The sequence below is a fragment of the Solanum dulcamara genome, chromosome 10 (genome assembly GCF_947179165.1).
Source record: "Solanum dulcamara chromosome 10, daSolDulc1.2, whole genome shotgun sequence".
Taxonomy (NCBI): domain Eukaryota; kingdom Viridiplantae; phylum Streptophyta; class Magnoliopsida; order Solanales; family Solanaceae; genus Solanum; species Solanum dulcamara.
In genome coordinates, this window is record NC_077246.1 from 96,333 (window position 1) to 110,746 (window position 14,414).

At 33.7% G+C, this 14,414-nt stretch overlaps 1 protein-coding gene and 1 pseudogene across 2 annotated transcripts; one reads left to right on the top strand and one right to left on the bottom strand.

Moving 5' to 3' along the window:
• Nucleotides 1–939: 939 nt before the first annotated feature.
• Nucleotides 940–4,434, bottom strand: LOC129871429 (ABC transporter I family member 1). 2 transcript variants are annotated; one of them, XM_055946340.1, is made up of 3 exons: nucleotides 4,237–4,434; nucleotides 2,768–2,858; nucleotides 940–1,921 (listed from the first exon to the last, which is right to left on the bottom strand). In XM_055946340.1, exon 3 carries the CDS (start codon nucleotides 1,816–1,818, stop codon nucleotides 1,129–1,131), a length of 690 nt encoding a protein of 229 aa, XP_055802315.1. In that variant the 5' UTR covers nucleotides 1,819–1,921; nucleotides 2,768–2,858; nucleotides 4,237–4,434; the 3' UTR covers nucleotides 940–1,128. The 2 variants fall into 2 exon arrangements, with proteins under 2 accessions (XP_055802315.1, XP_055802314.1); XM_055946339.1 differs by lacking the exon at nucleotides 2,768–2,858.
• Nucleotides 4,209–13,430, top strand: LOC129870916 (eukaryotic translation initiation factor 6-2-like; annotated as a pseudogene).
• The last annotated feature ends 984 nt before the right edge of the window (nucleotides 13,431–14,414 follow it).

Here is a 14,414-nt window from a genome sequence, read left to right on the forward strand (position 1 = left end):
GAAAAAACAATTAATCTTAATTCTTGTTTTATAATTGCACTGTTGCAATTACGAATTTCTTGATTTATAATTGCACTGTTGCAATCACGAATTATACTATGTAGTTCGCTACCACATTTGTTCTATAATTGCATCAAGAATAAATATTTTAAATTTTATATATTAAAAAATAGCAGTACTATACTTATTTTTTAAAAAAAATAGAGGTAGTTGAAGGGGAAATGGGAGAAGGAATTATCTGTTGGGAATCAAACACTCGCTAATAAAGTGAAAATTCAGATAACAAGTCAACCAACCAACCGAGCTACTAAAATTTCAAAAAATAATATATACATTTATATAATGTATATTAATTTATAATATGAGCTTATTTTTTGAATGTTTGTTAACCATAATGACGGTTAATTATATCATTTTAGTGTATTAAATTCATGTAACTAATATGTACTTGTATTTTTATGAAATTTTCCGGCAAAATGGATTAATGGTACTCCAATACGGATATCGAATACGGAAAAAAAATGTTCTGATCCAATCTTTACCCAGCTGCTGACGAAACAAACATGAAACTTATCTTTATCTGGTAAATGTCCAAACTGTTGCAAAAACCAAATCAGTACTGAATGTGTCAAGTTCTCTGCTTCAAACTAGCATACAAACAACTAAGCTATTTGGCATGTTGTATAAGAGAAACACTACATCTGATAATGCAAGGTCTATCTACACATTTCTTTTGCAAAAAAGAAATCCGAGTGCCAGCCGACACGGGTCGAAACTTGATGGATAATGGACTTACCCTCTATCCTTCGCCACTTAAATACCAAGCTTTTGTCTGCAACAAATTCAAACTCACACATCCAATGTTGCGGCTCTTATCATTAGACCAAAGTGGGGGGCATGTGTTCTCAGCACATTTTAGCGGCAAATTGAAGTGCAAAATGAGGAGGAACTAACAAAGTAAAGATAGAGAAATTCTTGCAATCATCAAGAATGAAAGAAAAGTGGAAACTTTGATTCCACTACAAGAAAACTTGGCACATCACACTTTTGCTGGTTCTTTAACATTATGTGCTCCCTTTTGATTCATTGGAAACCTTTCTTTATATAGGACTCTTATCTTCTTAAAGATCAGTCGAGGCCGCCTCTATCGAGCATGTCTACTAAAGTCATCCTTCTGGGGAACCTTGGTGGCAACCTTAAAAACATTGCATCCTCAATCTGAATAGGCAGATGGGTGGCGACAATGACGATGCCACCTTTTTTCCTGTGCTCTGCAATGATATACTCGAGCAACTTCACACCATCGTCGTCCAGTGCTACTGAAGGTTCATCGAGCAACCAAATAGGCCGATCAATTGCTAACAATCTGGCGAGTTGTACCCTTTTCCTTTGACCCATAGAAAGCATCCGTGCTTTATCATTTACTAATCTTCCAAGCCCCATAAGCTCCAAAGCTGGCAGAGACCTTCCTTGCTTGCCTTCAAGAACTTCAAACCATTGAACATTGTCAAGGACCGTGAACTTCTCTTTGATGGCGTCCTTTAGAGACAGCCAATTGAGTTGAAGTTTGTACTGTTGAAAAACTCCTGAATCAGTTATGTCATGACCATTCCAAAGTATCTCACCAGCTGATGGTTTTGAGAAACCAGCCAACATGCGCAAGAATGTGGATTTACCAGAACCATTGGTGCCTGTTAGTACAAGTGCACCACCATCATGGAGGGAAACATTTACATGGCGCAAAATTTGTTGAGCATTTCTCATACACGAGACATTGTTCAGCAGAAGTCGGGGAAGTGGTGGTCTACGCAAAGACATTTCAAGTGAATGAAGGACCAAGATTAGTAGTAGATATAACACTTCCTTGATTGAGCAACGGAAAAAAAAAGGCAGCTGATGCTCTTTCAAATCTTGCTTGGAACTGAGAAGAAATTGCAAGAGATATTAAGTAATCTGAAAATTAAAAGCAAAAGTAGAAAAATTCACAAGTTTCAGGAACTGAAAATGTATCCAGTCAGTTCACAATAGAAACAAATTGTGCCAAATCAAAGTTACTTGTTGATACAAAAGCATTATGAGCAATTGGTTAAACATGTAAATAACATATTTGGAACTTCGAATCAGGCATGAAAGCAGTACAATCAAGTCTGCTCATATGTTTTATACAAACTACGAAAAAAGGGGCAGCCCGGTGCACTAAGCTCCCGCTATGCGCAGGGTCCGGAGAAAGACCCGACCACAAGGGTCTATTGTACGCAGCCTTACCTTGCATTTCTGCCACAGGTTGTTTCCAAGGCTTAACCCGTGACCTCCTATTCACATGGTAGCAACTTTACTAGTTACTCCAAGGCTTCCCTTCATGTTTTATACAAACTATGAAGAACCAAAACAGAAAAGGAAAAAAGAAGAAGAGGAAAGAGGAAAGGCATCCATGATATTTCTCATTCGTTTGCTATTTGCAACACTCTAGAATGCTACTAAGTCACCGAATTTTCCTCGTATATGGAATTTCTTGTCATAGAAGCATATTTAACACAACCGAAAAAGCTTTGCTCCACATCCTCCTCATAACTCCTCCATCCCTCCGAACAACCAAAATCATATAAAAATATTTCATTGGCAAGGGAAATCCACATCATTCTAATTTCTAGTTTTCCACTTAAACCAGAAGGACCATCGAGAATTGCTATATTTTCTTACATGTAGCTCATGTGTATTACCAAAAACAAAGTAAAGAAAAGGAGGCCTCTAATCATATTTTTCTCACCAGATTACAAGCGATGAAGGTGTCCTGCAGAGTGCAGATCCCGTGCAAAGTAAGACAACATTAACTGACTTGAAGCTAGACAACAGTTACACTGTAACATGGAATCGGAAGAAAAGCTATAAGTTGAATGAACAACAACTTTTACAAGAAAATTTAGTTCCACAAGAATCATTCTTCGAAGCATTAAATTTGAAAGATTTAAAAAGAAAAGAAAAGGAGAAACTGAGAAATCATACTCCTCCTCCTCTACTGAGACTAAGCTACAAATTCTTTCCTTTTTTTAAACTACTGAGACTAGGATACAAATTCTTGGCATCTAAAGTAACATCAGAAAAATTCAGAACTTTATGAGAATATAGAGGCCCTCTCTTAGCAGAATTAGACTTAGTCATGTCCTCTTCAATTGAGGCTAACATATAATTTTTGTTACATAAAGTGAAAGAAAATGTCAGATTGACAGACTGTACTTCAAAGAAAACATGAATGAATTAAATAGTAGCAGTTTAGAGAGCTTGTTTTGTGTTCCATTCTTGGTCCAAATGCTCCTTTAATACTTCTCTTAGAAATCAAAACATATTTCCTGAAAAATCAAGCTAACACGCTAGCCAACTGAATGACATTTGGGAAGATAAAATTGTAGTCTGAATTTATGGCATATGAAAGTTCTTTTTGCATACAATACCTGGGATTACTTTAACTTCAATTCCATTCATCTTTTTTTGGAGGTAAAAAGTGTGTATAGCGACATTAATTCATGAATAATAAGAAACGGGTAAGACTTACCTTCTGCATTAGCTAAAAACATGGTAACTGAATGCAAGAACTTTCTACCATAACAGGAAAACTAATTTATCTTGATGAACAAAGCAATCACATGGAAATTAGACCGACAAAAGTGAAATAAAGAGTTTTGCTTTTCCCTCAACATTCCAAATGATTCAAAACTCTCGGTAAAATCTACAGCATTGAGTGGAATGGACTCAAAGGATACGAATTGTCCCTATATCCCAATTTATGTCACGTTTTTTTTTTTCCTTTTTAGTCTTTCCCACAAGTTTTCAAAGAAAAAAATTCTCTCTTAAATAAACTTTGTGCCCACACAAACACCTCACATAAATTGAAACATAGGGATTAACAACAACAAAATGGCGTCCGGAGAGGGAAAAGTGTACATAGACCTTAACCTAAAAGCAAGCAATACCTATGAAGCTTAGGCAGGCAATTCAATAACAATCATTCAGCATACAATCCTTAATTACACATCTAGTACCAAAAAAACATCGTCCTTCCAATTTTCAAGTTTTCCAATTCAATCTAACAGATACAGTATCACAAAAAACAAGGTAAAAAAATGGAAGTCCTCTAATACTCACATCATAGACATTTCATCAAACAAGTTATGATCACAGCCGAAATTCCCAAAATAAATAGAAAAACAAATATGGAAATGGAGATGACAAAAGACGAACTTTGTGATTTTCTACCGCAAATGGAGTCACCACCGCCCGTTCTGCTTTCCGCCGTCCGTCGAGCTACTGCTGGTCGTCGGAGAAGACTACGGCCGACTTGCTCTGGGTTGAGATGTTGGGCTTATAAAAAAAATAGATTATTTTATGGGCCGAGCCCAGTTATGAATTTCATGGTTCAGGGGCTGATTATAGGTTGGTTCGATTCAATTTGAATTTGAAGCTTATCCGTCGATTTGTAGATTTATTAAATCATTATAAAATTATTAAGCTATTGATTTGTTAGTTATTGGTTTTTGATTATTCGTTCGATTATCGATTTAACCGTTAAAATTTTACACATATAAAAAATCACTTAAAAATAAGGCGACAAATCAAATGAATCATGCACATGAGTTGACAAATTGCATCTTGCTCAAAAGCAAACACCAACACGTTGTAGAATAATCGAGAGTTTGAGACAACTAAAAATGATAGTATGAAACTAAACCTTGACTTTTTATACCGAATGACATAAATATAATTCATTTACTATCATTTCTAGTTGTCTCAAACTCTCGTGATATAAATATAATTCATTTACTATCAAGTTATTAGTTAACCATTTAAGAAAAATCTCAAATTGTTAAGAATCGATAACTCGATACAAAAAAAAAATTGTTACCGAAATTGCTAAACTAATATCCATGACCAATAAAAAAAAATTCGATTTGATTTTGAACAGCCCTAGTCTTTACCAATTTAATGATTTTTAATGTTTGTTCTTAAACACTTTAAGTAAAATAATAAGTGGTCGAAAATATCTCTAACATTGAAATAACAAATAATTTTTGTTCGACATAGTTTATATTATAATATAACACAAGTTATGCCTTAAAAGTTAAAATGCATAACTAGCTATGTCGAATAATTTCTGTAGAACTTATACGATCGAGACAAAGTTATCTTACGTTCAATAAAGTTAATGTCTTAAACTAATCCTTTGTGGTACATTAGTTTGGCTATTGTCACGGGTTTAATTTGAGATGTAGAAACACCCCCGCAGAAATGTAGAATAAGGTTACGTATAATAGATTCTTGTGGTTCGGTCCTTTCTCGGACTCCTCACATCATGGAAGCTTAGTAGACTAGATTGTCTCTGTTTATATTAGTTTGGCTATTGTCATGAGTTCGAGCGGTGGAAACTCTCTTGTAGAAATGCAGGATAAGGCTATTTACAATAGATCTTTGTGGTTTGGCCCTTCCTCAGACCTCTCACATAGTGGGTGCATCAAGTTGTCTTTTTCTTTTTTAATTATATATATATATTAGTTTGGCTATTGCACGGGACGAGCTGTGGAAACACTCTCTTGTAGAAATGCAAGATAAAGTTGCATACAATAGTCCTTTGTAGTCTAATTTTTCTCTAAATTTTGCGCATAGCAAAAACTTAGTGCACCAAGCTGTCGTTTTTTACACTAATTTGGTTATTGAATTGAAACCAAAGTGACATATTTTCCCCTCTCCAAATTTTAGAAACTCTAATCGGAAAAAAAAATAATAGAAACCTAACACAAAATTGTAGTTGACATCATATATATATATTCCTTCCATCCCATTTTATATGGCAGTCTTTGACTTGCATAGTATTTAAGAAAAAAAAAAGCAAGATTTTGTAATTTCTAGTTTAAAATAATTCCTAGATATTTATGTGGCTATAAATAATTTCATTAAAGGTAAAAGGAGAATTTTAATGTTAAATTGCTTCTAATTATAACAAGGTGATATTTTTTTAAAACAGACTAAAAAAAAGTATGTCATATAAAATGGAATGGACTATAAAGAAAAGAATGTCTCAGGAGAAATAATAGAAGTTTCACTTCAAAAGGTTGCACCAGAATCTAGTAAATTGATCAAAACTGTATATTACACTTCTGAATATGAGCTGCCGTTAAATCTTTTTATTATTATTATTATTGATTTTGCTAAATTATTTTATTTTATTATCATTATTTTCAACGAATCTAACAAACAATTTATTTAATATTTGACGAAAATAAAAAATATTCACTTTTAACAAACTTAAAGAAACAAAACTGCTCAAGAATATAAAAGTTGGATCCTTGTCGATAAATATGACTTTTAATTTTATACATTAAATTAATTTTAATTTTAATATATTTTATGTTTCCTAAATACTAAAAAGTGTGGAATTTTATAAAAAATTGGTAGGAGCATCCATAATTACCTAGTGAATGATATTAATAGCTTTCATAGAAATCCATGCCATTTTTTAGTGCTTAGGTGTCAAGAAACAGGAATATAACCTTTTTCTCAGTTTTTCGTGAGCATTAGACTATGAATATTTTGTAAATATTTTTATTCGAAACTTTTTTGCTCCAAATTTGATAAGACTATCAGTTACCTAATGAATGATATTTATATAGTTCAAACTCACAAGTTATATTGTAAAAAAAATAACATAGTTCCTACAAAATTTACGTTAAGCAATGGCGGAGCCAGAATTTTGTTAGGGGGTTGAAATTTTGAAGAAGTAAACACACGAACTAGTCGAAGAGAGTTCAACATCTACTATATATACATAAAAATTATTTTAATCATGTATAAATAGTATAATTTTCTGCCAAAGGAGGTTCGGATGAAACCCCCTAACCACAAGGTGGCTCCGCCTCTGGCGTCAAGCGAAGCAAGAGTCCAGTTTTAGAACCTACAAGCTACGTCATAAGAGTCATAACTCATTCATATAAAATTTATGCAGAGCGAGACAAAACTTCTAAATTTATGCCAATTAGATACTATACAACTTATGCCAAATAATTTAATTTATACATAACTAAGGCCGGATTGGTACTCAAACCTGTACCAAATTGCTCAAGACCAAAAATTCACAATTGCACATAATAGATGTGGCAACAACTGGAATGTAATGCTCAAAAGAAATGTGCAGGATTGGGAGATGGGAAGCCTGCTTGAACTACTTGCTAATGTGGAAAAATATAATATGAATGAGAATTGTGCTGACAGATTGGTATGGGGAAGAAACAACACCTTCACTGCGAAAGTTTGTTATCATCAAATATGTTGTCAGAACCAGATCACTGAACTTTGGTATTGAAAACTTTTTTGGAAGACCAAAATGCCTACCAAGATCATTTGTTTTTACTGGATTTCTCTCCAGCAAGCATGTTCAACACAAGATAATCTCAACAAAAGAGGACTCGATTTGGATAATAAATGTTATATGTGTCAGAATAGCACAAAAACAATCAATCACATGCTCCTTCACTGTGCAGTGGCCAAGGTCCTATGGAAATGTTCTGCTGCATTTTTGGCTTACAATGGGTCATGCCACATAACGTGAAAGAAGCCTACGCAAGGTGGCATACATGGAGAGTTGATAAGTCCATCAAGAAAGTACGGGTGATGATCCTTGGAGTTATTTTTTGGTGTTTATGGACTGAAAGGAAGCGTAGATGTTTTGATGGGATCTCAACTCCAAACCACTCTCTTAAAGCTTTACTTATTTTGTTCAGTTAGGTCAATTTAATCCTTGTATTTAGCACTGAACAATTTCTAGACTTTGCTAGCTCTCTAGTACTAGTTTGAAGATTGTAAAGAAGCTAACAACTTTTGTCTGTGAGCCCTTTTGCCTATTCTGTTATTTTGCATCTGGTTGATGCTTTTTAATGAAATACCTTACTTTATTAAAAAAAACATAGGCCGGACAAGGCCAAAGTTCTCTAAACATTCAATTTTATTAGGAAATTTGCACATTGGCCTAAATCAAATTTCCCTCAATGGGCTTAAGTTTATCTATTCACCTTAGCACTGTATACTTAGGCCTCTCCTAATGAATGCCTTAAAATCCTTGCACTTGTTTTTTTCTTTTAGCAGAAACATTTTTTTTTATAATAAAATGTGAACTTTAATTAGTTTGATTATGATGTTGTGTGTCTTTTCTAATAAATTGATTAACTTTGCTTTGTTGTTCGATTGTTTTTAAATAAAAAAATGTTGAAAGCTAATAGTTGTTGATAAACAATCAAATGAATATACAGCTGAGCTTGAATTTAAAATAGTTAAAAGTAGCATAATTATCATTCTGTATTAAATAGATATTAAATCTCTAAAATGAGTCTCTTTTTTAAGATATCATAAAATTTAGATCAAATAAAATGAAATGAAAATACAAAAGAATGTTCTTTTCTTTATTAGTGCCATGAGAAAAATAATAATATTAGTATTATCGCCTTTTTTAAATTCTGAATTCACTTGGAGTAACTGGTAAAGTTGCTGCCATGTGACCAGGAGGTCACGGGTTCAAGCCTTGGAAACAGCCTCTGGCAGAAATGCAAGGCAAGGCTGCGTACAATAGACCCTTGTGGTCAGGCCCTTCCCCGGACCCCGCGCATAGCGGGAGCTTTAGTGCACCGGGCTGCCTTTTTACTTGCTCAAAAGAAAGTAAAAATAGTATCATTTTCATAAATAAGATGAGTAATGCAATTTTTTTCTCCTAATTTTAATTTAATAAGATACAAAATTTCAATTGTTCTACGTCTTAGAAAGTAGTTCAAAAGTCGGGACAAAAAGATAGAGATATAGCATCTCCTTATCTTAATCTGTGAGAAGTTTGGAAATTATTATTTTTTTGCTAGCATGTTGTGAATGGGCCTATGGGTTAGAAGTCGTGAATGATATTGAACCAAGTAAAATATTGAAGTATTTTATTTGGGATTCATACCCTATTAACATTTGGTTAAAAGACAGAATGAGTTGGAAAGAAGGGTTATGCATATAGAAGAAAAAAAATGTATGTCTGTCCTTGTCTAATCTTTTCATCCATTCTTATCTCTATTTTAGTTACTTTGCTATTTCAATATTTTTATTTTAATTTAGTAGTTTGAGTATTGTTAGTTATAAATTTAAAGTTGTAATCGCTTTTTTTAGGAGTTGAATTCCAAAAAATATATTTGATCATAAAATTTTATAATTTTCAAGAATTGAAATTTCAATTCGTTTATACATATTTTTGGTCATGTATAATTGAGATGCCGTACATGAAAATTCAGACAACCATGATTAAAAGTTTGACCAATTCTTACATGTACGTCCATCAAAAGTGTCCGATCTTTATTATCAAACTTCAGATACGAGACCAGTGTCTGACCTTTTGCCCAAAGTGGACATTAATTAAATTAAATAATTATGAAGCGGTTATTAATTAAATAATTACCTTAAAAGCTGATATTAATCCAAATCCAATTTAATGTTCTCACTTCTATATGCGGTAAAACTTTGATAAAGTAATAATCTTGCTAAATGAATATTTTTCTTTGATTTCGATGCCATTTATATTAAAATAATATTTTCGCTAAATGCATTAGATAATAATTAAAAATAAAGTATTAAAGGCCCAGAAAAAATGTAAAGTAATAATTACTATAATATATTAAGAATTTATATATATTTAATAGTTGATTGACTAATAGTCAAATTAAACTTTTGTTTCACCCGTGCTTGCAAAACTTTTTGGCTAATAGTTGAATTTTCTTTCTTATGATCACATATTGCGTTTCTTATTTTATTGATTAAAGATGATTTTTGTACGCCTTTCAAATGATGAGAAAATATTATACTTGAATTATGATTTTTAAACATGTAGCTTTTTCCTTTCTTATGATTTTGTTGTATGGTAATTAGTATTAGTGGTTATTTTCAGAACAAAAAAAGAGAAAAAACAAAGCAAGGATCAAGGAATCGTGTGTAAGAATAATGTCAAATATGTTGTATTAATGACTTAATAATATTGGTATTAGTTATGTTTGTACTAGTTATGTCAAAATTATTATTTGTTTTATTTGATATATTAAAAATAACATGCATTGTATATGTTAAAACGAAATTATTTGTTCACAAAAATATCCTCGAGCGGAGAAGGTTTTGAAGAGCAATTGTGTTTTTAACCATGTATTGCATTGCTAATACAATGATTTTTTTTCATGTATTAATTATGCATAACATAATAACAAATAGAGTTTATAGGTTAAAAAAAATATAGTAAATAATATATTAGTAATACAGAAAGTTAATACATGCATTATTTTCTATCAAATGAAAGATTATAACTTTATGCTTGGGCCTTCACTATGGTGGCAAGAGCGCAACTTGTACGTAGCTTCTGAACCTGCCATAAACAAAAGCTGCCAAATATTTAAGTGGGGAAGAATAGATAAACGCGCCCATTATTCATTGAATTTTGTACCGTATGTGCTGCTTGGGAATTGTTTGATTATTAAAACAAGATGGAAATATCTAATCATAGGATTTATAGAGCTAAACACAATTAGTTTAGAATTGAGGCGTAGTCGATCAATTGAAGACCATAATTTATTGTAGAATTGTCTGTAGTTATCCTTTGTTAACATGTGTGAATCATTTTGGCTATTGACAGCGTCCAAGCTCCTGGCAGTTCTGTTTCTTTCAGCTAGCAATGGCTATTAGTGAGTAATTAAATGTTCATTGTCAAATTGGATACTTATTTTTCAGGGTATTTCTCTAATGACTTTTACGTTATTGCCTTTTTGGCTGGAGAGTAACGTTTACCTACATCTTACTCTCCAGATTCTACTTGTCGGATTACACTGCATATGTTGTTATTGTTGTTTAACTTGTGCGTTATCGCAGGGCTTCAATATGAGAATTCATGTGAAGTTGGAGTTTTTTCAAAGCTGACCAATGCATACTGTTTGGTTGCGATTGGGGGTTCTGAAAATTTCAACAGATTTGTTTTTTTGCTATTGTTCAAATCATTTATCTCTTAATATCAGAGAAATTATTTAAACTAAAACTACAAATTTGGAAACAAAATCCTGGAGTTGAGCTCACAATATTTCTTAAATGTGAACATTACATGATCTGTATTTTTTTCAGCGTGTTTGAGGATGCGTTACCTGAAAAAATTCCAGTGATCAAAACTTTCATTGGAGGAACGAAGATAGTCGGAAGACTCTGTGCTGGTACTTGACAATCACTCTAGCTACTGAAACTTTTAAGGTCTTGTTGCCCACTGATACTTATTGTGGTTACCAAGTCTTCACTTCTCTGATTTTGTGCAGGAAACAAAAATGGGCTTCTTTTGCCTCACACTACTACAGATTAAGGTAATAATATAATTCACCATACTGTAGATATTCCTTCCATATTTACGATAATGTGATTAACTGTATGCTTGAGTAAGGTTTACCTTTGTGTCTTTCAGGTTAGCTATCTGTAACGGGACAAGTATTCATATATAAAAATCCATATTTTAATGTGTAATATTATCTTTCTTGGCTTATTTGTTTTGTTTGGATTTATCATTGGAGTACACTTCATCTCCAAAAAAAGGTTGATCCGACTTCTACTTGCCCACATCTTTGACTTTAGTTTTGTTTTTTTCTGTTTGTGCTAGAAGAACTTTGGCACGTGAGGAACAGTCTGCCAGATAGAGTTGTGGTTCACCGCATTGAAGAGCGGTTATCTGCCCTTGGAAACTGCATAGCATGCAATGATTATGTTTCTCTTGCACATATAGATCTTGACAAGGTAATTTATCTGTTGGCTATTTTTCGCTACAAATTGAAATGGCATTTTGTGTAGATCTCTGGAGTTTATTCACTTCTATTTACTAGTGATAGGCATATGACAACCATTGTATATTCTAGGTACACATAATTATCTATGCATTGGCATCTTGTCTGCGGTTTGTTTTCTATAGAGAACACAATCATTCTATGAGTTTAAGTAAAATCCATGTCATGTATGATAGCATTAGTGTTTTGTTTCAACGTCCAGAAATGTCCAATAGGATGAAGGATGTTTACCTCACTGGTGGATTTGGTCTAAAGAAAGATTGCCGCACAGGGTGTGTCGATTAGGCGCGCAATAGGGTCCGAGTTGAACCCCGTCGCAGACAAAAACTTGTTATTCAAATCTTGAAGGGTAGAGGGCATCCCCTTTTCCATCAAGTTTCAAACCATGCGCCACTGACGCTCAAGGGTAACACGGCTATTAAAAGGAGGATCTTTACAAGTTGTAGGAATACTATTATTGTAGAATTCTATCGATAGGATTTTGTGTCTGCTATATGTTATGTTTTTCTTTAAAGTTGCTATAGATTATGCTAAACTTTGTTCAAGAAAATAGTACTTTGTTGTTGTTTTTCACTTCTCCTAGGATACGTACTTTTACATTTCCCTTTCTATGTCGATTGTTTTACGTTGAAAGTAGACTCGCGTTATTGTTGTCATGGATCTTGACTTGTGAGTCTACTCATCTAAACAAGATGAATACCATTACCTAAGATTGAAAGATGTTAGTTTTATCAAAAAACTGAAGAGATGATTGCTGATGTTCTTGGTGTGGAATTTCACTGGCATACAATAAAAGGACAGTCCGGTGCACTAAAACTTTTGCTATGCGCGGGGTCCGGGGAAGGGCCCGACCACAAGGTCTATTGCACGCAGTCTTACCTTACATTTCTGCCAGAGGCTGTTTCCAAGGCTTGAACCCGTGACCTCCTGGTCACGTGACAGTAACTTTACTAGTCACTCCAAGGCTCCCGGCATACAATAACATATAATATTCTTGTTGGAAGCTATTTTACTTTCTCAAACTTGGGAGGCTTGGTAAGTATGCACTCTTAATAAAAATATAGGAGAATGGTAAATGTGATTGAAGATAATACTTGCTCACATAGTGTCCACCGGTGACGTATACATATGTTAATTAACATGTTTTGAATAAATAAATGTTAATGTTAATAAATATGGGTTTTGATCTCAATTTGTCACTTAGCCATGCTAAATATATATGGTAAGTTTAAGTTTGACCCTGTTAATGACTTTCACGTGTTATGGGTGTGGGCGTTACATAGATGTTGTTTTGTTGCTCCTTGTTGGACTCAGGTACATCCCCATGCATCTATTGAAGAGATGGATGAGCTTGCAGAACTCCTTGACATTTCTCTGACACTAGAAACGGTGAACTGCGGTAGTGAAGTGATAGCTGCAGCTGGAATGACTGTCAATGACTGGGCAGCATTTTGTGGCTCAGATACTACAACAACAGAGTTGTATGTTATCGACAGCATATTCCAGTTGAGAGGGGCTCAACCCAGTGTTGATGAGATTAAGAAATTTATGATCGACAATCTATGATTGCATGTACTGAGTTTTTTGTGTCTTAGGTTAAAAGGTGTTGTCATTATCAATGCAATTACGATTGACTGGAAAATAATCAGAACCTTATCACGTTTGCCAAAGGTATATGACTGCATTTTTTGAAGGTCTACCATACATTTTCTGCACAATTTAAACTTCGTTTCAGTATTTGTATTAAAATCCTAACGGGAACTCCAAAAGACGGTGAAACTCAATGTTGGTGGCAGAATTTTCGAAACTATGGCCACAACATTAGACATTGCTGGCCAAAATTCTCTCTTTAGAGCCATGTTTGATAAGAATTGGAACCTACACTCTGATTCAGCAATCATTGAACACTTCTTTGATAGAAATCCCGATTGTTTTGGTGTCCTTTTGGGACTTAACTCAGAACAGGAGAGCTTTATATTTCCTCAAAGCGTGTCCAAATTAAGAGGAAATTTACCTTTCTCATATTTCAATTTTTCAATATTTGATTCAATATATTGTAACTTGTAAGGAAAATTCTGTCATGATCCGAAAACCGGGCTTGATGGCACTTGTCATTTCTCACTGGACAAGTCAACCTCAATCCAATAAATGCATAAGGTAAAAGCGGAAGACAGTTCAAATAAATAAATATAGATAAAACGGTAACTTAGTCAACTATAAAATTTTCCACGGACTGGTTGTCACATGCATAAGCCTTGTAATTACAACATATGAAATAAATACAGGTCTCAATCTTTGTCTCTCGAATAGAACAAAGTAATAAGTAAAGAGGAGTAGGAAAGATGGTCGGCGTCAACAGCTACCTCTCGAATCACCTCAGAAAGCCTTAGATGAAAATAAGAAAAGTTGGGTCATTGTCCGGGCTCAGAACCTACACAAGTGTAGTTAGCAAGGAGTGAGTACCAACAACGCGGTACCCAACAAGTAAACAACTGAGACTAAGCAAAGCTAGTAAAATACACGTATTCCTGCCACACCATCCAACCCCCA

Excerpts from the sequence above, each read along its gene's own strand:
- LOC129871429 (XM_055946339.1), bottom strand. The coding sequence starts at position 1,818 with ATGTCTTTGCGTAGACCACCACTTCCCCGACTTCTGCTGAACAATGTC.